General features: G+C 38.8%; 1 protein-coding gene across 1 annotated transcript in view; it reads right to left on the reverse strand.

Annotated features, from left to right (window-relative positions):
• Positions 1-13,678: 13,678 nt before the first annotated feature.
• Positions 13,679-21,220, reverse strand: part of cavin1 (caveolae associated protein 1) — a 33,709-nt gene continuing 26,167 nt past the window's right edge. The window contains exon 2 of the mRNA XM_003222477.4: positions 13,679-19,294. Coding sequence (XP_003222525.1) covers positions 18,605-19,294 — 690 coding nt within the window. The 3' untranslated portion in view covers positions 13,679-18,604. The remainder of the gene's footprint in view (positions 19,295-21,220) is intronic.

Consider the following 21,220-nt stretch of genomic DNA (forward strand, 5'->3'; position numbering starts at 1 on the left):
AGTAGAGTCTCACTTATCCAACATAAACGGGCTGGCAGAACGTTGGATAAGTGAATATGTTGGATAATGAGGAATTAAGGATAACCCTATTAAACATCAAATTAAGTTATGATTTTACAAATTAAGCACCAAAACATCATGTTAGACAACAAATTTGTCAGAAAAAGTAGTTCAGTACACAGTAATGCTATGTAGTAATTACTGTATTTATGAATTTAGCACCAAAATATCACGATATATTGAAAGCATTGACTACAAAAATGCGTTGGATAATCCAGAACGTTGGATAAGCGAGTGTTGGATAAGTAAGACTCTACTGTAAATACTACATAGCATTACTGCGCATGGAACTACTTTTTCTGTCAAATTTGTTGTATAATATGATGTTTTGGTGCTTAATTTGTATAACGATTACCTAATTTGATGTTTAATTGGCTTTTCCTGAATCCCTTCTTATTATCCAACATATTCACTTATCCTGCCAGCCTGTTTACGTTGGATAAGTGAGACTCTACTGTATATTTCTAATCTTATATTATCTGCTCAGAACTGGATTATATGAGGCCCCTTCTTCACAGCTGTATAAAATGCACACTGAGGTGGATTATATGGCAGTGTGGAGTCAAGATAATCCAGTGCAAAGCAGATAATATAAGATTATAAATGGGTTATATAGCTGTGTAGAAGGGCCTTGAGTCTACACTGCCATATAATCCAGTGCAAATTAGATAATCTGTGGAAGAAGCCTAAGTGAGGCCTAAATCTGCCTGTCCCCTAACTGAAACCTGGCTGTCCCTTGGTTGCTAGGCAACCAAGTGGGCAGAGATTAGCCCTCTAAACTGGCAGCAATTGGATAAAAAAATTACTGCTCTCCCTCTAATTAGGACTTTATTTTTCTTTTCTTTTTGTTGTATCAACCTTGAGGCGTGGATGATGGGTTGTGTTGTCAAATTTTGAGGTTGGGGGGCCTGTACTTTTGTTGTTTTGTGAATTGCCGTGATGCCATCACTCTTTTATATATAGATAGATAGATATAATATGAATTATTATTAATAATAAATATAATTAATTATGTACTATATAGAACGGGCTGAGGGGGAAAAGGAAGGGGCCTGAGGCTGTTAGAAATGGTGGGGGAGTTTTTTTTTTCAGATAGACATCAATCGTGGTCAAGGATTGATATGGCCTGGGCCTCGAATTCTTTATCAACAAGAGTTTCTAAAATTAAAATATTGCCCAGAATCATTTCTGACCACTGCCCGATAGAATTCAGACTAGACGAGAAGATAAATAACTTTAAATGGAAATTTAACGAGAATATGTTGAAATCCGAAGATGATATTAAAAAAAATAGGGAAATTTTGAAGGAATATTTTCAGCTGAACACGTCCCAGGAGACTTCGATTCAAGTAATATGGGACGCGAGCAAAGCCGTTATGCGAGGACATTTGATACAGCAGAATGCCAGGAAAAATAAACTGAAAAGAGAAAAATACGATAAAGTCACCGAACAATTAATTAAATTAGAAGCAGGTTTAAAAGCGAACCCCTCTGATGAGAAACTTAAACATGACCTGAATTTCTGGGCAACACAGATGGATTACTTAGAAACAGAAAAGATAGCTAAACAAATGAAATTTGTTAAACAATATAACTTTCGGAATGCAAACAAACCAGGACGATGGCTTTCCAGGAAAATTAGGAAAAAAAAACAAGCGCAGTTTATTACAGAAATTGAATCCGAGGGGAAAACTTATACAAAGGATCAGGACATATTGAAACAATTCTTTAAATTTTACAAGAAATTATATACCAAGGATACAATAAATAAAGAGAGTATTATGTCATTCTTAAATAGACAGAATCTTGAAAAAATAACAGAGCAACAGCGGGAGAGACTAAACAAGGAGATCTCGGTAGAGGAAATAAAAAAGGCTATTAGAGCGATGGACTCAAGTAAAGCTCCTGGCCCGGACGGTTTTTCGGCCAGCTACTACAAGATTATGATTGAGGAAGTAACGCCACACCTCCATAAAATTATGAATGAGATACTTCAAGGTCAAAAACCTCCGGATTCATGGCAAAAGACATCTATAACAATGATAAAGAAAGAAGGGGAAGACCCAAAAGACGTGAGAAATTATAGACCAATTTCGCTTCTTAATGTGGACTATAAAATTTTTGCAAACATACTAGCCGGAAGACTTAAAAATTTTCTTAGTGATTGGATAAAGGAAGAGCAGGTGGGTTTTCTCCCCACACGCCAAGTAAGAGATAACGTTAGAACGATTTTAAATGTAATCGAGTATTACGAGAAAAATAACCAAGAAGAATTAGCATTGCTAAGTTTGGATGCGGAAAAAGCGTTCGATAATCTAAATTGGGACTTCCTAAAATTATTATTGAAAGAATTGGACTTTGGATATCAATTTACGAACGCTATAGAGGCCATATACGACCAACAGGAGGCAAAAATAACAATTAATTTACAAGATTCGGAAACATTTAAAATAGGCAAAGGGACCAGACAGGGGTGCCCCTTGTCACCACTGCTTTTTATCATGTCATTGGAAATTCTGCTGAATGAGATTAGACAAGACTCTAGATTGAGAGGTTTAAAAATAAAGAACGAAGAATATAAAATCAGAGCCTACGCCGACGACGTGATTTGTATTATTAGCAATCCATTGGAAAATATAATAAATTGGATTGAAAAAATAGAAGAATATGGCAAATTAGCAGGTCTCAAATTAAATAAAAGTAAATCAATGGTTTTAATTAAAAATATGTCAAAAGAGAAAAAGAAGAATTATCTAAACTTGCTGGTCTTCAGGTGGTTGATAAAATTCAATACTTAGGTTTAACAATAACAGGTAAAAATTCTCAGTTAATGAAAAACAACTACGAACAAAAATGGAAGGAAGTCAAAAAGGATTTGGATAATTGGAAACATCTAAAGTTATCTCTACTTGGAAGAATTTCAGTCATTAAAATGAATGTTTTACCTAAACTGATATATCTTTTTCAGGCTCTTCCGATTATAAGGAATTTAAGCATCTTTAATACCTGGCACAAAGACATTTCAAAATTTATATGGCAAAATAAAAAACCTAGGATCAAAAGGATAAATTTAATAGACGAGAAAAAAAGGGGTGGTTTTGGCCTACCAGACTTACGACTTTATTATGAAGTTGCGGGCCTATGTTGGATTAAAGAATGGACGACTTTAAAAAGACGCAGAATCCTAACCCTGGAGGGATTTGATCTTCGGAAGGGGTGGCACGCTTATACATGGTATGATAAGTCAAAGGTAGAAAGTAATTTCTCTAATCACTTTATCAGAGCCGGCCTGATAAAAATTTGGAATAGATATAAATTGAACTTTTATACGAAAACCCCTCTGTGGGTTTCACCATTGGAAGCCTTCCAAAGGAGAGAACTAGGTTGGCGAACGTGGCCTACTTACGAGGACCTACTAATTAAACAAAAAGGGAAATTTGATTTAAAAGAGGAAAAAGATATTAAACTTTTATTTCCGAAATGCTCTTGGTTCCATTATAGACAGGCATATGATCTCTTTAGGCAAGACAAGGAAACAGGTTTTGCAGAAAGAAATGGTTTTTGGGACAATATAATGAAGACTGAGCACAAATTAATTACGAAACTATATAAAAAATTATTAGAGTGGGGCACGGAAACAGAGCAGACAAAGGAGTGCATGGTAAAATGGGCCCAAAATGTGGGTCATCCAATTCAATTAAAAAGTTGGGAGAAGGTATGGAACCAGGGCCTCAGGTATACTTATGCGTATGATATGCGCGAGAACTGGTTAAAGATGCAATATAGATGGTATATAACCCCCTATAAAATTTCAAAATGTTATAAAAATTCCTCAGATAAATGTTGGAAGTGTGAGCATCAAACAGGCACGTTTTTTCACTTATGGTGGACATGCCCGAGAGCCCAACAATTCTGGAAAGAGGTAAATGAAGTAATACAATCAATTTTGAAGATAAAGATTAGAAGAGAACCTGAATATTTTCTACTCGGAATGTTAGATATAGAATATGACAAAGATAAAGAGATCCTGTTCAACTATCTGGTTATTGCGGCGAGAATAACTTATGCTAGGAGGTGGAGACAAAAAGAGACCCCAAATAAGGAGGAATGGCTGATTAAAGTCTTGGATGTGATGAACATGGATAGGCTTACTTACTGGTTATCTTCAAGTCAAGGCTTGCCTAAGAAAGAAACCAACTGGGACCTGGTAAAGGACTATTTTAAACAAATAAAATTTAATCCCATCTGCTGAATAAATTCAATCTTAGAATCGGATAAGGACAAAGGGGATATGGTTTTGATTGACTATCAGAATTTTTTTTTGTAGAACCAGTCAAAGGAAGATGGAAGTCAACATTTTTCCTTTTTTTTTTAATTAGCTTTAATTTTATTTTATCTTTTATTTTTTTATCTCCTCTCTACTCTCTTTTCCTACTTTCTAACAAAAATAAATGTTCTCCCACTTTCGATGGAAAAACACTATTTTCTTTTCAAGATACATATATAGATGTTTCTTTTTTTTCATTTTTCTATATATAAAACTTTGAATAAAGATCATATACAAAAAAAAAAAAAAGAAATGGTGGGGGAGTTGAAGTCCAAAACACCTGGCGGGCCAAAGTTTGCCCATCCATGATATAGAATATAATATATAATATATGCAATATAGTATAATCATTTATTATTGATATTATTGTCAATTAATTATTGTTACTATATAATATAGTATATAGAATATAAGATATTATCCGATATGTAATACAGTAGAGTCTCACTTATCCAACGTAAACGGGCTGGCAGAACATTGGATAAGCGAATATCTTGGATAATAAGGAGAGATTAAGGAAAATCCTATTAAACTTTAAATTAGGTTATGATTTTACAAATTAAGCACCAAAACATCATGTTATACAACAAATTTTACAGAAAAAATAGTTCAATACATAGTAATGCTATGTAGTAATTACTGTATTTACGAATTTAGCACCAAAATATCAGGATATATTGAAAACATTGACTACAAAAATGCGTTGGATAATCCAGAACATTGGCTAAGCGAGTGTTGGATAAGTGAGACTCTACTGTATATTATAATTATTATCAATATTATTGTTAATTAATCATTGTTGCTATATAATATAGTACATAGATTATATATAACATAGTATCTAGAGTATACTGTATAATATACCTTTAATATAAAAGGTAAAAGTTTCCCCTGATGTTAAGTCCAGTCTTGACCGACTCTGGGGGTTGGTGCTCATCTCCATTTCTAAGCGGAAGAGCAGGCATTATCCATACGACATCTCCAGGTCATGCGGCCAGCATGACTGTATGGAGCGCCGTTACCTTTCCGCCAGAGTGGTACCTATTGATCTACTCACATTTGCATATATATACCTATAATATGGGGGCCCCTGGTGGCACAGTGTGTTAAAGCGCTGAGCTGCTGAACTTGCGGACCAAAAGGTCCCAGGTTCAAATCCCGGGAGCGGTTCAAAAACATGCAGATGTGAGTAGATCAATAGGTACTGCTCTGGCGGGGGTGCTCCATGCAGTCATGCTGGCTACATGACCTTGGAGGTGTCTACAGACAACGCCGGCGCTTCGGCTTAGAAATGTTGATAATTATTGTTACGTTCCTAACACAATTAAAATACAACCTTGATAAAAACATGAAACCATTTAAACACATATAGACCCTCATTTAACCGAAACCCATGAGGATTGGTAGATGCCAGATATGTGTCATTTTATTAATATTGAAATACAGTAATTAGAAGCATGTGCCTTGGTTCCATCCTGTTGAGATTGAGTTGCCTTTATTAAATATAGAATCATAGTTGGAAAAGGGCCATCCAGTCCAACCCTAGGCTTCCATGCAGGAACATGCAATCAAAGCACTCTAACAGATGGCTATCCAACCTCTGTTTAAAACCTCCAGAGAAGGAGTCTCTAAGGCAGCATATTCCACTAATGATTAGTTCTCTCCATCAGGAAGCTCTACCTAATGTTTAGGTGGCTTCTCTTTTTCTGCTGTGCCCTAGTCTCTAGCATCAGAAAGTAATCTTGTTACCTCTTCAATATGACATTCTTTTAAACATAGCTATCATGTTTCCTTTTAATCTTTTTTTCTCCATCCCCAGCTCCCTAAGATATTACTCATACATAGGATTTATCTTCCAGACATACAAATCCCAGGATTCCACAGCATTGAAGCATGACAGGTGAATTGGTGCCAACCTGCATTAATTCTACAGGAAGGCTCCATCCTTAATAGCCTTTCGTAAACAAGTGAACATGTTCCTTTGCCATTTATGAACTGGGCAGATGGCGAGGGATGGTGTAATTGGGATTGTGGGGCCGATGTGGCATTTTAATACATTTTAATATTTTGATGTGCAATGGTTTTATAAGGCTTTGATATACAGTAGGGTCTTGCTTATCCAACCTTCACTTATCCAACATTCTGTATTATCCAACACAGTCTGCCTTTTAGTATTTAATGTTTTCGTAGTCAATGTTTTCAATACATTGCTATGTTTTGGTGCTAAATTTGTAAATACTGTAATTACTACATAACATTACCATGTATTGAACTGCTTTTTCTGTCAATTTGTTGTAAAACATGATGTTTTGGTGCTTATTTTGTAAAATCATAACATCATTTGATGTTTAATAGGCTTTTCCTCAATCCCTCCTCATTATCCAACATTTTTGCTTATCCAACGTTCTACCGACCCGTTTATGTTGGATAAGTGAGAGACTATGGTATATTTATTAACGTATTAATATTGTTTTAATTTGATTTGGTCATATTTATTGCAACCCACCTTGAGTTGCTATATCAGGAGAAAGGTGGGATAAAACTAAAGTAAATAAAATAAATGCAGAAGTGAATAAAATAAGAAGAACGTGAGCTAGGAGGTGATGCAATAGTTTGCTTTTGCCTGAGCCTACAGGAAAGGGCAAGGAGTCAGCATGGCTTAGGTTGGACGGCCACTTCGGACTATCCCAATAAGAAGACGCAATAAAAATATATATGCTAATATATATGTATAGGCACAAAACTATACTTAGCAAATAATTTGCACAGTTTCGTGGGGGAAAACATCTTCTAAATGGTTCCAAGACCAAAAAACTTTGGGAATCACTGCTTTGGGACATCTTAATTTCAGCTCTGCTATTCATTCTGTCTTTGCCATTGGAGGAGCAGTGAAATGGTAGAGGCAGTTCTTTTTGCCAAGAGCAACTTCTCTTTTATGTAGTGACATTTCTTCTGGGTGACATGGTAACAGGGATTGGGCCAAGCAGCAAACTCAGTTCTCCCCAGCCGAGAAGGAAATAAAATGGGAAGTCTTCCAGAGCAAGGAGAGCAAGAAACTAACACCGAATCTTGCAAGCCATCTCTCACTCACTTCTGCCCTGAGGAGACAAAAGTGACAACTTCCTCCTTTCTCTTGTATTCTCTCTCTCTTGGTCACAGTGCAGAGAATTTGGGTAGATCTTGGAAGGCTAAGGGGTTCAAAGGGATCCAACCGTCCTGCATGAAAAACATTTTCAAGGGCCGCAGAACTACAGCCTTTCCCATTTTGCTTGCTTATTCTCTCAGGGTGTCCCAACCCCATTATCCAGAGAAAGGGAATTAATGGGATTTCTATTTTATTTGCTCTGCCTTTCTTTGAGTAATTCAGGAAGGCCACATCCTCCTTCCTACAATGCCAAGGTGAGAGACAGTAAGTCAGTAAGAGGTGGTAGTATCACCCATAAGAAGTAATAATAATAATAATAATAATAATAATAATAATAATAATAATAATAATAAAACTTAATTTATACCCCGCCACCATCTCCCCAACGGGGACTCGGGGCGGCTTACATGGGGCCATGCCCAGAACAATACAATATAACAAAATATAAAAGAACAACACATCATAACACATTAAACAATACAATAGATAATAATGTAAGTAAGCCTAACTCAGTCCTTAATGTGCATTACTGTGTATGTGTAGAGGGAGGGCCCTATCACACTATATACAGTAGTTAAAATACCACGATTTCACTTTAACTGCCTTGACAACATACTATGAAATCTGGGATTTGTAGTTCAGAGAGCAGTATTCAACAATGCTTCACCATACTACAGATCCCAGGATTCCATAGCACACAGTCAAAGTGGACTTATAATATTGTAAATGTGTAGTGTGAAGGGACCTTAATAATGTTCAAGTAAGCATGGGGATGCGATGGTTAAGATTAAGCACAAAGCAATGAATAGGGCTCTCTACCAGTGACATTTATTTCTGTCTTCTACTCTCTCTTGTCCGAAGTACACTGTCATTTCTAGTAAAGAGGCTTATTTCCTCTAGTTGCCATCTCTACCTACAAGTACTGTTTCCAGCAAAAAGTATTATTACTGTCAGGAAATCACCAAGGTGACTTTTCTTTAGTGCCTGTCTGTGCAGCATATTATTTAAATTTTTGAAAATTGCTAGTGGCACTGGCAATGGGATACTGCAGACTGGAAGGTTTAGGTTTATTGTGGTAGGCTAGTAGTCCATCTTTTTTCTGCCTATTGACATACTTATAGTAGACACTTGTCCTGTTTTGTCTTTCAAGAACATGTACATCTATGGCCAATCATCATGGTCATGAGCGTTTTTTGGAGGGTGGTCGGCGTCCTGTCACGGCTGGTGCCCAACACAGTGGGATTCAGAACTGTAATGGCTCAAGGCTATGGAATCCTTGGAGTTGGAGTTTCACAAGGTCATTATCCTTTTCTGTATAAGAGCGTGGGAGCCTAAGCAAACTACAGTTCCCAGGATTCTATAGCATTGAGACATGGCAGACAAAATGGGGCCAAAATTGCATGAATTCTACAGTGTTAAGAAAAGTAAAACACATAAAGGAAAATAAATATGCAATGGGATTTATGCCGTGGCTGGTGCCTAAGGGACCCAACTGGGCTGTTATCAACACAATGGGATTTAGAAAGTCCTGGCTCACAGAAGGAGAAAATATTTATTCAGGTGGGAAGGACTACTAGGGGCCACCTAGTCCAGCCTTGATGCAGGGCAGAAACCCACAATTAAGGGAACCTTAAGGGCTGAATGCAAGGGAGAGGCCAACCTAGAGGAGACCTATTGAACCAATTGGATTTATGATATTGTGCTCTGATGATGGGGTTGAATGAGATGACCCCCAGGGCTCCCTTTCTGCAGTTCACCCCACTTGAACTGCAATGGCTCAAGGCTATGCAATCCTTGGAGGTGTAGTTTCACAAAGGGCCGGAACAGTTTAATAACATTTTAATGGGGAAAATCACTTTGAGGTAAGAGTGATTTGAATTAAGAACTTGGTCACAGAATGAATTAAACTCAAGGTATCACTGTATTTCGCTTTGAGATAATCATTCATAAAATAGGAAGAGTTCAAGTGACAGTTAAACATACTGTACTGCCTTCAGTATTACTTGAAAATCATTTTAGAAGTATTCCCCTGCTAAATAATGTGTTTCCAATAGAGATGGTATGGTATTAAGAAACTTGTCATGTTCTGCTTCCTTGAAGAAAAGATCTGTAGAAAGAATTAATAATTTCCTTGTTGGTCTCTGTCTTGGGGCATCCACTTGATTTGTAGGTTTATCTTCTCCATGGAGGGACTGAAATCAAACAGTTGCAGCAAAGTCTGCAGATTTGTTTGGCACCTGCTGTCAAAATAAGGTCTAATATGGTGCCTTGGATCTTAGGCCCCTTCCACACAGCTGTATAAAATCCACATTGAAGTGGATTATATGGCAGTGTGGACTCAGATAATCCAGTTCAAAACAGATATTGTGGATTATCTGTCTTGATATTCTGGGTTATATGGCTGTGTGGAAGGGCCCTCGGTTCTCACCCCTTAAAAGGGAAAGACAGTACTTGAAGGTTTTTCTTAATTCAATCAACCCTGAGTTTGCAAGACTTCAGCAAGGCTGCTAATAAATGGAGTTCTTGGAGATCTCCAACTTGATGACAATTAACGGCAAAACACATTTTAATATGTTAATGTAAAATTGTATTTAATATTTGATGTATCACAGTTGATGTATTAGTTTTTCCTCTTGTAATTCTGTATTATTAATTACTGTACTATGGCAAATTAAGAAACATCTGCTTGAAATTACTGTCTTGCTTAGATTCATGTCTGTCTCTTACACATACACACACACACTTGTGTATAAACTCCAGTTGCTAGGAACTTTGTTAAGTGTTATTTAACACAGAATATATGAACAGCATGAGATCTGGTCACCAATACTACAATAATTTCTGGGAAGTTTGGACCTGATACTTAGGACAAAATGGATCCGGGTTTGTTGCAAGCATAAAACCAGCTGCTGCTTTGTCAGTTGTCTGCTCTGTGAGCTATGAAACACAGGCACAACGACGTTATGGCACTGAAGAACAAACATATAAAGTGTCATCTCTGACACCAGAATGGTGCAGTGACTGACAGCATGGTTTGACAACTTCTAATCCAAATATGTCATTGGATTGTACCTCCCATCACCCACACCATTGGATATGTCAGGATGATGGGAATTGCAATCCAATTACATATTTAAGCCCACGTTACTTATCTTTGCTTGTGAGCTTAGTGCTGAGTATCACTTAGGATGTCCTCCCCCTTCCACATGAAGGTTAGCGATGGTGCAATGGGTTAAACCTTTGTGCCAGCTGAATTGCTGACCTGATGGTTGGCGGTTCGAATCCACAAGATGGAGTGATCTCCCGTCTTTCAGCCCTAGCTTCCAATGTGGGGACATGAGAGAAGCCTCCCAGCAGGGTGGTTACACATCCGGGCATCCCCTGGGCAACGTCTTTATAGACAGCCAAATCTCTCACACCAGAAGCAACTTGCAGTATGTTCTCAATTAGCTTCTGACATGATAAAAATGACCCTATTCTGGACCCTATTAGAGTAGTACATTCAGAGGTTCAACAAGTGAAGTCTTCTCTGTTATTGTGTTTTCATGTTTGAAAGCTGCACAAATAGGATTTTTGCTAGTTCCAAAAATACAGCCACTCTGTTGCAAATAGGTGTGGTGGAATGAGGACACATCTTTTAACCAGCAGCAATTTTTTTAAAACGATCTTGCACACTATTTATTGATGATTTTATGTAACCAGCTTTCCAGTTAAGCAATATACTTCTTTGCAATGTAAGGCGAGACGTAATTCTTATGATCTCTATCTGATCATTGCAAACTCATTTTATAGCACCAAATAATAGTTTTCTCATGCAGAAGATAGGGAGGGACATTAGCAAACTTTAGTGAAACCTAGTGTTTACAGAAATATGAAAAACTATTGGTGGGGAGAGACTTATGAAACTCAGAATCAAGAATTTCCAAGATTTGCAAGATGCTTGCTGTTGAGGAGTGAGATGGGAAAAGGTAAGTTGGAAGAAAGAATGCCTGTCTGATACCTTGAAAAAGAACATACTCACTGCAATGTTTTGTTTTACAGGTCTCATCCTTTTTTATGAGCTATTCTAAGTGAGATTCCTCTCAAGCCTTGTTAGTGGTTTTACAGGCTTTACTGATTGCGGCCAGAATTGGTATTTGCTGGTACTAGTTAAATAAATATACGGTATAAAGCAGCATTGTCTGAAGACAGTTGTGGCTGGATTACTTAGGTATGTCTGGTGTATTGCAATGTTTTGCATAGAAACTCTCCATCAACAATGTTGAGATGTTTACCTTTTTGCTTTTACTTGGACTTTTTCTGGTAATACTTTGCAGAGTTCAGAAAATTTATGGGATTTTTGTTTGTGTTCCTGAAATTCTGAGAATCCCCTAGTAAATTTGGCTAGTGGTCATTTTAACTAGAGGATTCTGAATATTTCACAAGTCATCTAAAATATTCTGTCATGTAATATTGTTCTCTCTTATCTAGTGTGAGGGAAAGGAATCTCAGAGTGAAAGCACAGCCTTGAAAAGGGGGCATGTGTCATGTGTCTTTTTATCTTTCATTAGACTTGGTGTTTTGGATTTGAGTGGCATATCCTGTTGTGGTTGATATCTAATACGTCATTCTTAATGATAGAATCAGGGGCTATCCCTTGTAATATCACCAGGGCCCTTCCTGTGACATGATTCAGGACATCCCAAAGTCTTGGATTTTTGGCTCTGCCATTGTCCTGACCCGACCACTCCTTTTACAGTGACTTTTACATTCCAGGAAATATAAATGGAATTTTAAACTGAAAGCTGGAGATGGGAAATTCAGGACTCCCAAAAGGAAGTTCATCTCATATGGAACTTCCTGCCATAAGATGTAGCAACATTCAGCTTCAAAAAGGAAATTAGGCAAACTCATGGTATCAGCAGTCTTGGTGACTATTCTCTTTACTATCAGAGGCAGTATTCCCCTGAATACTAGTTGCTGGGGCACATGTAAGGTGTGTTATCCTGGTTATGTTCTCCTTGTGGGCTTCCCATAGACCAGTGGTTCCCAACCTGGGGTCCCCAGATGTTTTTGGCCTTCAACTCTCAGAAATCCTAACAGCTGATAAACTGGCTGGGATTTCTGGGAGTTGTAGACCAAAAACATCTGAGGATCCCAGATTGAGAACCACTGGGTCACTTTGAACACACATTGCTGGACTAGATAGGCCTTTGGTCTCATCAGCAGCCACTCTGTAGACTAAACATCTGACTGATTTTTCAGAGGTTCTCCTGTACTTACCACAGATACATTTTTTGTTTATTTCTCTCTTTCCTTAGCTCCAGCAAAGTCCTTGCTGGTATCAGTATGTGTCAATCCTTCAAAAGTCATCGCAGTTCATCTTGCTTCTGCTTCTGACTCAGATGGTCTTGACGTGTGGGTGGCTCTAGTGTGGGATATCCCAACCTCCCAAACCTCCCTGGTTCTTTAGCAATTTGCATCAGCCTGGGTAGCTGGTGACATCAGAGAAAACCCCACTGAGATAAGGAAGTGGCTTGCATACTAAGGATGAAGAGTTTTCTTTTTGGAAGATAGTTGGGAAATGTACGGAACAATGCCAATGCAAAATAGATCATGCTGCCTCCAGATTTACTTATAAAAATAGACAGCTTTGATGAAGTTTGAAAAGTTTACTTTTGAGACTACAACCCCCAGAATCATCATAGCCATTAAGGTCACAGGCTAAGGTGCACTGAGCATTATAGTTTGGGCAGAGACCTTTTCGAGATCTAATCTTCCTTTGGAGGTCTTTTTGAGGCCAAATGTACTTGCAAATGTGTATCCAGGCTCAGAATATAAACTACTGTAAAAGTTCCAAAGAAATATCTCATCCAATTCTTTCATAATCTGGATTCTAAATCTTGGGGGACACTGAAGGATAGGAAAAGATCATCTCTGGAATACTAGGTCATGTCATTTCTTCCACAGAAGTCTCAGAAAAATATATTTATAGTTGAGGAATAGATTGTTTCCTAAAAATCTCTTGATAACTGGGTGCAGCAGGGAATTAGTAATTGGTGATTTTCTGTGAGACGTGAGTGCATTAAACAAGAGGGAGAATTTGTAGCTACCTCAGGTAGCTGATTTGAGACAAAAGGCGCAATGAGTCAAAACAAGATGAGTACTAAAATCAAATATCCTGATTTTTATTCCCCTATACCTGACTCCATTTGCACAACAACCCTATAAGGGAGGTAGAAATCCACACCCAGGAACTTGTCACCTTCCAACTGTCACATGATCATAGCACCCATGAAACCTCACTATTGCTCATGCTGTTTAGGACTGATGGATGTTACAATCTAACAACATAGTGAAGGTTGTCTACCTCTGATTGCAAACTAGGTGGATTATTGATGTGACTTGATAAAAGGCAGCTTCCTCTAGTCTAGCTTCAGTGTCTTCATCCCCTCCATCTCTTTGTATCCTTGCTCTTTGCCCATATTGGCTGATAAAATCTTGTCTATTGACGTGACAACTAGTGTGAAATTCTCTCTTTTTTTGGTGCCCTAATTTCTAGCATTGCAAAAAGACACTGTGCATTGTTGACAGGTAGAGTCCTTATATTTGCTTTGCATGTTCTCTTGGCAATTTTATTCCTTTACTTTGGATACTTAACTGCATTTCTAACTGCTTAAGTAAATGTAAATTTCTGCAGTTCTGCTAGAACTTTGAGGGCCGAATGAAGATTTTCTGGAGGGAAGAATTTGGATGGGAGGGGCATGTTCAAATACCCTTGCAGCGTCACCATCATGGTCCTTCCCAGTGCCAGAAAATGGTAGACAAATTACTTGGGAATACGATGTAAATTGTCATTTCATTCTCAGAAACAAAAATAGAAAAGGTTTCCTCCCTACTGGGCAAGATTACATGATTTGCTGCACTTTTTACAATGATTGTTTACAATGGCATTCTCAGACTTTTGGAGTAAGAATTTCCCATGACTTAGTTTAGCACTAAAACTGTCATTTTAAAAGACGGTATTGTACTAAAACAAAACCCCATACCCCCAAATATGTTGTGTATTTTTGTTTTTGCAAAAGGGTGAAAAAGGTGGTGGAGTTTTTCTGATGGAATTTTTGAGTGCAAAAATTCTCAACAGCTTTACTCCAAATCAGTGTTGCCTTTGATAGAAAAATAATTCCTCAACCCTGTCCCATTTATCCAGCATATGACAAAGTTTCATCTTAGCTGATAGCTTTAGGCATCAAGCAAAAAAAAAAAATCAAATAGCTTTGGTAATTTGTTTGTTTCCCAGCTTTTAAATCCATGCTATTCCTGTACGTCTTTCCATTGATTTTTCATTTTTGTAGACCGTTATTGCATTTTTTATCATTTGTATAGTGGAATGGATTTTGAAAGGCCCCTGATATGCTTGGAATTAAAAACCAGGGTAGGCATTGTAAACATACAAGCAGAATATACAGCACAATGTATTTTCGCTTTCTAGCAGGAACGCTCCTGTTCAGTGTTTTAGCCTAGCAGCCACGTCCTACTCCTCTAAGTTTCTCTACTCTCACTTTGTATGTCCCAAACAGTCTTCACTGTTTTGATCCTTAGCAGACTCTAATTAAGGTTTATTTGGGTTAGTGCTAACTAAAATTGCCATTAGAATGGCCGAATGTAGGACAGTGTGTAACTCAAGGTCTTTGAACAAGAGGCAATGCATACTCCTTCCAGTTGTGAATCAAAGACAGTATGAAAAAGTGTCATGTATGACCATTCCCCAGTTCTGTCACAATGTGGCCCACCTGGGTAAAAAATAATTACAGGTCAGGGTAAACTACAGCAACAACCCCAAACCATTCGGGTCCCTCCCTGTTTAATTTTAATGCTATTTGTACAGGGGAGCTACTGCCACCTCGAGGAACAAATGGAAGCCACACTTTCAGATTTTGGCCAGGAGAACTATAATTGCTCCTTATGGTCTCTCTTTCTAATCTGACTGGTTGAAGATCAAAGTATACTTTTTAAAGGCATGTTTAACAGCAGTTTAATTTAGAGGGAAAAGATGCTGATAGTTGTACTGGAGATTATATCAAACAATAAAAGAGCACCTTTTGTACATTGTTTGGCCTGCACCAGAAGCTACAAAGGAAGAGAAACCTTTGGATCCCTCCACATATGGATAGTCCATACTCACTTCTGGCCACTACTTCATACCCTTCCTCCTTAGCCTTGTAAAAATGGATCAAAGGTACCACACGCCTCTTTTTCTCCCACCTGTTACTTGTGCTGTGGCTGCAAGTGATGTCCTGGTGATGGGAACTGTGCTCAATGAATCCAGCCTTCATCTCCATTCAGCCCAATGCAAGAAAGTGAGCCAGCAGGCATGGTAAAGGTTGCTAGCTTTATGTACTTGCTTGCTCTGGGCCTAAACCTGCCTGCTATTCTGTCCAGGTGCACAAACAGGAACTTCAAGAGGAAATGGGAATGACTTTTTGCTCAGTACTTGCTTCCACTTTGTAGGCACCTGCTTCTTCCTACTGGTTGTCTTCTTTCTCTAGGGCAGTGGTTCTCAACCTGTGGGCCCCCCGATGTTTTGGCCTTCAACTCCTAGAAATCTTAACAGCTGGTAAACTGGCTGGGATTTCTAGGAGTTATAGGCCAAAACACCCGGGAGCCACAGATTGAGAGCCACTGCTCTAGGTGGTAAAAAAATGGGAGGGTTTGATTTACTTGAGCAAAATTTCCATTGCTGGATGATGGAGAAAAACCATGTGAACAATTAAACAGACAAGCTGACAATTATGTCTTCATTCATATGCATACAGTTGGACCTGACTTTAGGAATAGTGAGACATCCATCTCAAGCAGCACCTCTCAAGTGTCACAAAAGGGCAGGAAACTGTTGTTTCATTAGCTTACTTATTACGGCATTTTATTTCATTTTTCTTTATCACCAGTTATGGGGAAAAGACACTTGTCAGAACGTGAGCCTTGTAGCCCAAAATAACTTTGCTGGCTCTGGATACTTTGCACTTTGACCTTAGGCTTGAGTTATCGATCTCAGGCAGTAAAACATAATGGTTTGGCCCCTAAGTGTCCCTAAACTGCAACTGACAAAGTAGCCTTCGTGATGCTTCTCTTCAAAACGCTTCACACCTGTTCTTTTAGAAAAGAAAGTTTATTAGTCATGCTGCTCACCAGGATGCAGTCTTATAAAAGGAACAATGCAGCTGCTTGGCACATTCCACACCCCCAAACTTGGGCACACTTACTCTCTCCATAAGGCATGGCCTTACTGGCCTAGTATATCTTGTTTACTGGGAGCTTTCTGTCCTTCTGTAACTTAAGATCTATAATAAGAATAGAAAAGCTTGCAGGAAAAGTCTATAGTGTGGTGGGGACAGCCCCTTGCAAACTATTTACTTGCATACTTCTTGGTCAAGTAAGAACACTCTGGTATTTGCACACATAGACACACATCTCCCCACTGGATTGTCAGTAGCTCAGCCAACCCAGTTGCTAGAAAAGGCAGCCCTTGTACAGGGTTTGGTAGAGGAAGTGGAAGGCATGAAATGGCCGAGTCTGCGAGAGAAGCCTGAAGGAATCCCAGCAGAAGATTGTGGGAAGAGGGCAGACCTAGGAAAACTTTTTTAGGCTACAGTGCTCAATGATCATGATGACTGCAAGATTCCTAGAGTTATAGTCCATAAAAATAACATTTCCAAATCCTGAAGGAGGGGGGTGTTCTGTTACACTAGGCAGAGAAGGACAGTTGCATGCATCCAACACTAAGAAAGGATAACTCTTTGGTATGCTTGGAAAAATTCCCATTGGAATTGGAAGATAAAAAAGAGGTAGCTGTATAAGTACGTAGTGGAGAGTGGTTGTTGAGAATGCATTGATGCTTCTCCACAACGAAGCTGTTTTGTCTGTGAACTTCTGCACCATAGCCCCTTCAGCTCCTACTTCTCTTACTAAGTAGCGTATTTAGCAAACACTGCTAAAGGGGTCCAAATGTTACCCTACTAGAAAGCACAAAATAATTTGGCTATTCAAAATCATTATAGCAGGTGAACAGGAATGCAGAGTATGATCTGGACCCTAAGCATTACTGTATACAACAGTGCTGTAGTGCTCAGGATCCAGTCCAGACAAGCCCCATGGACTGGACAAGAGTTTTCTCCTTTGTTCTTCTTTGATAAAATTTTATTACTTGTACTCAAAATGCTATCATAGCTCTCTCTGTTTTTGTGACACCTCTCACTCTTTCTCAGCTTAATGCACTTGCACAACAGTCCTTTGCACCCTCTTCACTCTCCCTGTGAGCAATACACACTGAAGCAATGAGAATCATATTACAATGAAGCTCACAAAGAGGTTCAGCTAAGAGCATGCATAGCTTTGAGGGCACTCCACTTAGATGTCTCTTCTCCTTTCCTTTCAGGTACAGAGTGGCAGCTTTTGGCCTTCTGTGTGCATTAACACAAGGCTCATCAAACATGACTGCATCCAAATGATCTCTTGGAAATTGCACAGACATGCTGTCTTGCAATATCATATGACATCACATCCTCTTTCCGCACAACTATTTCCCAGTTCTGTCCCTGCCCACCTCTCAATTCAGCAATTCAGTAATTTAGCCGATTTTTCTTCCTTTGTTTCCATGGTTTTGTTCTTCTTTCTGTCTGTCCAAACTGCTTTCTGGTCCCCAGGAAGCATTCTTGACACCAAGGAGAAACAGGTAAAAGGCAGCATGCCCCTTGGATATACAAATAGATTGTGTTGTCGAAAGCATCCTCAGGTGAGGAATGGGGTGGGGATTTGCCACAGCAAGCTGGCAAAGCAAGCGTTCAATAGCAGGAATGGTGTTTGATGGATTGCTATGAAGTCCCATGTTTGGTATAATGAAACAGAAATATACAAAATTGCGCCTTGGTACTATATTGCAGGGAAGGGGGTTGTAAGATTTATCTATAGAGAAAGATTGTGTGTGTGTATGTATGTATTTGTGTATGTGCATGCGTGTGCCCATGTGAGGCCAAAAAGAGGAAACGTGAAAGATTACATGTTCAGCTCTTGACATTCTTCTGATGCTGCCTGCCTCACTCACTGTCACTTTTGTCTGCCAGCATGGTGTCTGCCTCTTCCGTAATTTGCAGGAGTGTGCTCATCTCAGGGCTTTCACCTCTCAGAAGATCAGCATTCTCTGTTTCATCCCCACCAACTTCTACCATCTCAGTGGCTTTCACTTCTACCTCTCCTTCCCGGATCTTCTTGACATGGAAAGTGAAAGGTGGTACTTTGTAGACAGCTGTCTTGGAGCGTGCATAGACCACATGATCTGGTGTGAAGGACTTCTTCAGCTTCTCCCGAGAAGTCTTCATCTTCTCCCTGCGTTCAGTAGTGACAATCTTGGTGCCCAGCTTGTTCATCCTCTTCTCTAGATTGTGCCGAGTCTTCTCCAGATTCTGCTTGGTCTTCTCCAGGTTCTCTCTGGTCTTCAGTTTTGTCTTCTCCAGGTTCTCTCTGGTCTTCAGTTTGGTCTTCTCCATCTTATCTTTGGAGAATGCCTTTTTGAAGTCATCCACTTTTCTCATACCACTACGCTTTATGCGTTCTGCTCGTGATTCCTCGATAATCTCTTCTACCTCTACCTCTTCATCTGAAGAAAGTTCAATATGTTCCTCCTCTGGGTGTTCTTCGCCTGCTGGCAACTCTTCACCTGCTCCTTCTTTTTCCATCTCTTTCAAAGACTTACTAATGCTTAGCTTGGTTGGCAGTTTCACTTCATCCTGAAAGACAGAAGATTGAAATAGTGAGACCCTTAATGCTATACCATTTCTTGAGGGTTGCAGAAGTTTTTATCTAGCCAAGAAGTCTTGATTTTAAAACAGATTAAAACTGTTCAAAATAGTTTAAATTAAATAAACTATGTGCATTTGATGGTCTGTGTATAACTAGGCGCCAAAGGCTTTAATGAACAGACACATTTTGGTGTGGTGCCAGAATTATGGCAACATTGACACCAAATGGGCTTCTATGTTTTTCTAATTTTTGCTATTACTAGAGAAGCGGGTTCTTAAAATTTTTCCTTTTACCGTGTGTTGATTTGTATATTCTTAGGCGCATTACCATGGGTTTATCTAAATATTCAGGGAAGTTAATATAAGCCCTACTTCTTCTATAATGAACATTTTGGGAAGATTATTTCGCTCTCTTATCCCATAATTTGAAAAAGAGGCCTACATCACATATACCTCATGAAGTATTGTGGTCTCACTACACCACAGGTTTTCTTATTTTAATTTTTTATTTTCCAGATATACAGTATGACACCCATATCTATAGAACCCATGGATGATAGCCAACCCTATTAAAATTTCCACTGCAAGTTCTAGAGTCACCCTGGAGGACCTAGAAAATTCCTAAAGAGCTATCCTCACTAGGAATTTGCTAGGTCCTCCAGGGCAACTTTATTGTAATTTCAAGGAGAAGCATACCACAGAATCACCAAGATGATCTAGAACAGTGGTTCTCAACCTGGGGTCCCCAGATGTTTTTGGCCTTCAACACCCAGAAATTCTAACAGCTGGTAAACTAGCTGGGGTTTCTGAGAGTTGTAAGCCAAAAACATCTGGGGGACCCCAGGTTGAGAACCACTGATCTAGAAAATTCATAGAGAGGAGATATGTTGTTGGAGGTGAAACTGCGGGTACCGGTCCCATGAATTGTGAACAGCAAAAGACTTCACTTTGATAACCTCCTTCCCACTTCAGTTCCTGGCCAGAGTGCTATGCTAGAGTGTTAAGTCACATTGGACAGACCTGATCTGATAAAACTGGATTTTGCAGTTGCCAAGATTTGGAGAAAATAAATAAAATGGTTTTAAAAAGCCACATTGATAAGAGCTCTCTCACTCACCATCCACCTCTTTTTCCATTACCATAGGGGCTTGAGTATAATGCAGTGGCTCTAAAGTAGTTGTGGCATGTGCATTCAGAAATACTAAATATCTAGGAGTGCCCCCTTGTGTATATACCTCATTATGGCACTCACCCAAAGCCAATCGAAGAGGACAGGCCCTGAAAAGCATTTGACTGGACAGATGCCAATGAGACTGAGAATATCTACCTATAGCATTACCTGTCACATATTTGTCAGTGCTTCATATTTCTCTTCAACATACCTAAACCAACAAAGAGTTTGCATAATGCTACAAAATTATTTCTCTCTCTACACACACACATACACAAACACATATAATACCCTAAGCTCTTGAGGGCCATGATTCACGCAGTCAGATGCCTGGAGTCTTAATCTGACTTAGCAGGTACAGATACACAGATGCATACAGATGTATACATACAAGAAGAAAGTAGAAAGTGGGGAAGAATGCAATGTGGCAATGGAGACAGTAATTATTATGCTAAAGCTTACATATATGATACATTCATAGTGACAATTTACAAAAAGGCACCAATGAACATCATGGTGCTGATAAATTCATTAGAAACTGTCATTTTATAAAAATCATAATCATAATTCAAGACAGAGAATTAGTTGGAACCTCTTGATCACTGTTAATTTATCAGCTTTGTGCTGGGTTTCTCTTTTGAAACCCTTTATTTCCTGGAGACCAGTAACAGAGTATTTTGAGAAAGCATCACTCACTAGAGGAAAGGTTAGATATAAATATAGCCAATCAATCAATTAATGCA

This window comes from Anolis carolinensis, chromosome 6 (genome assembly GCF_035594765.1).
Source record: "Anolis carolinensis isolate JA03-04 chromosome 6, rAnoCar3.1.pri, whole genome shotgun sequence".
Classification (NCBI taxonomy): Eukaryota; Metazoa; Chordata; class Lepidosauria; order Squamata; family Dactyloidae; genus Anolis; species Anolis carolinensis.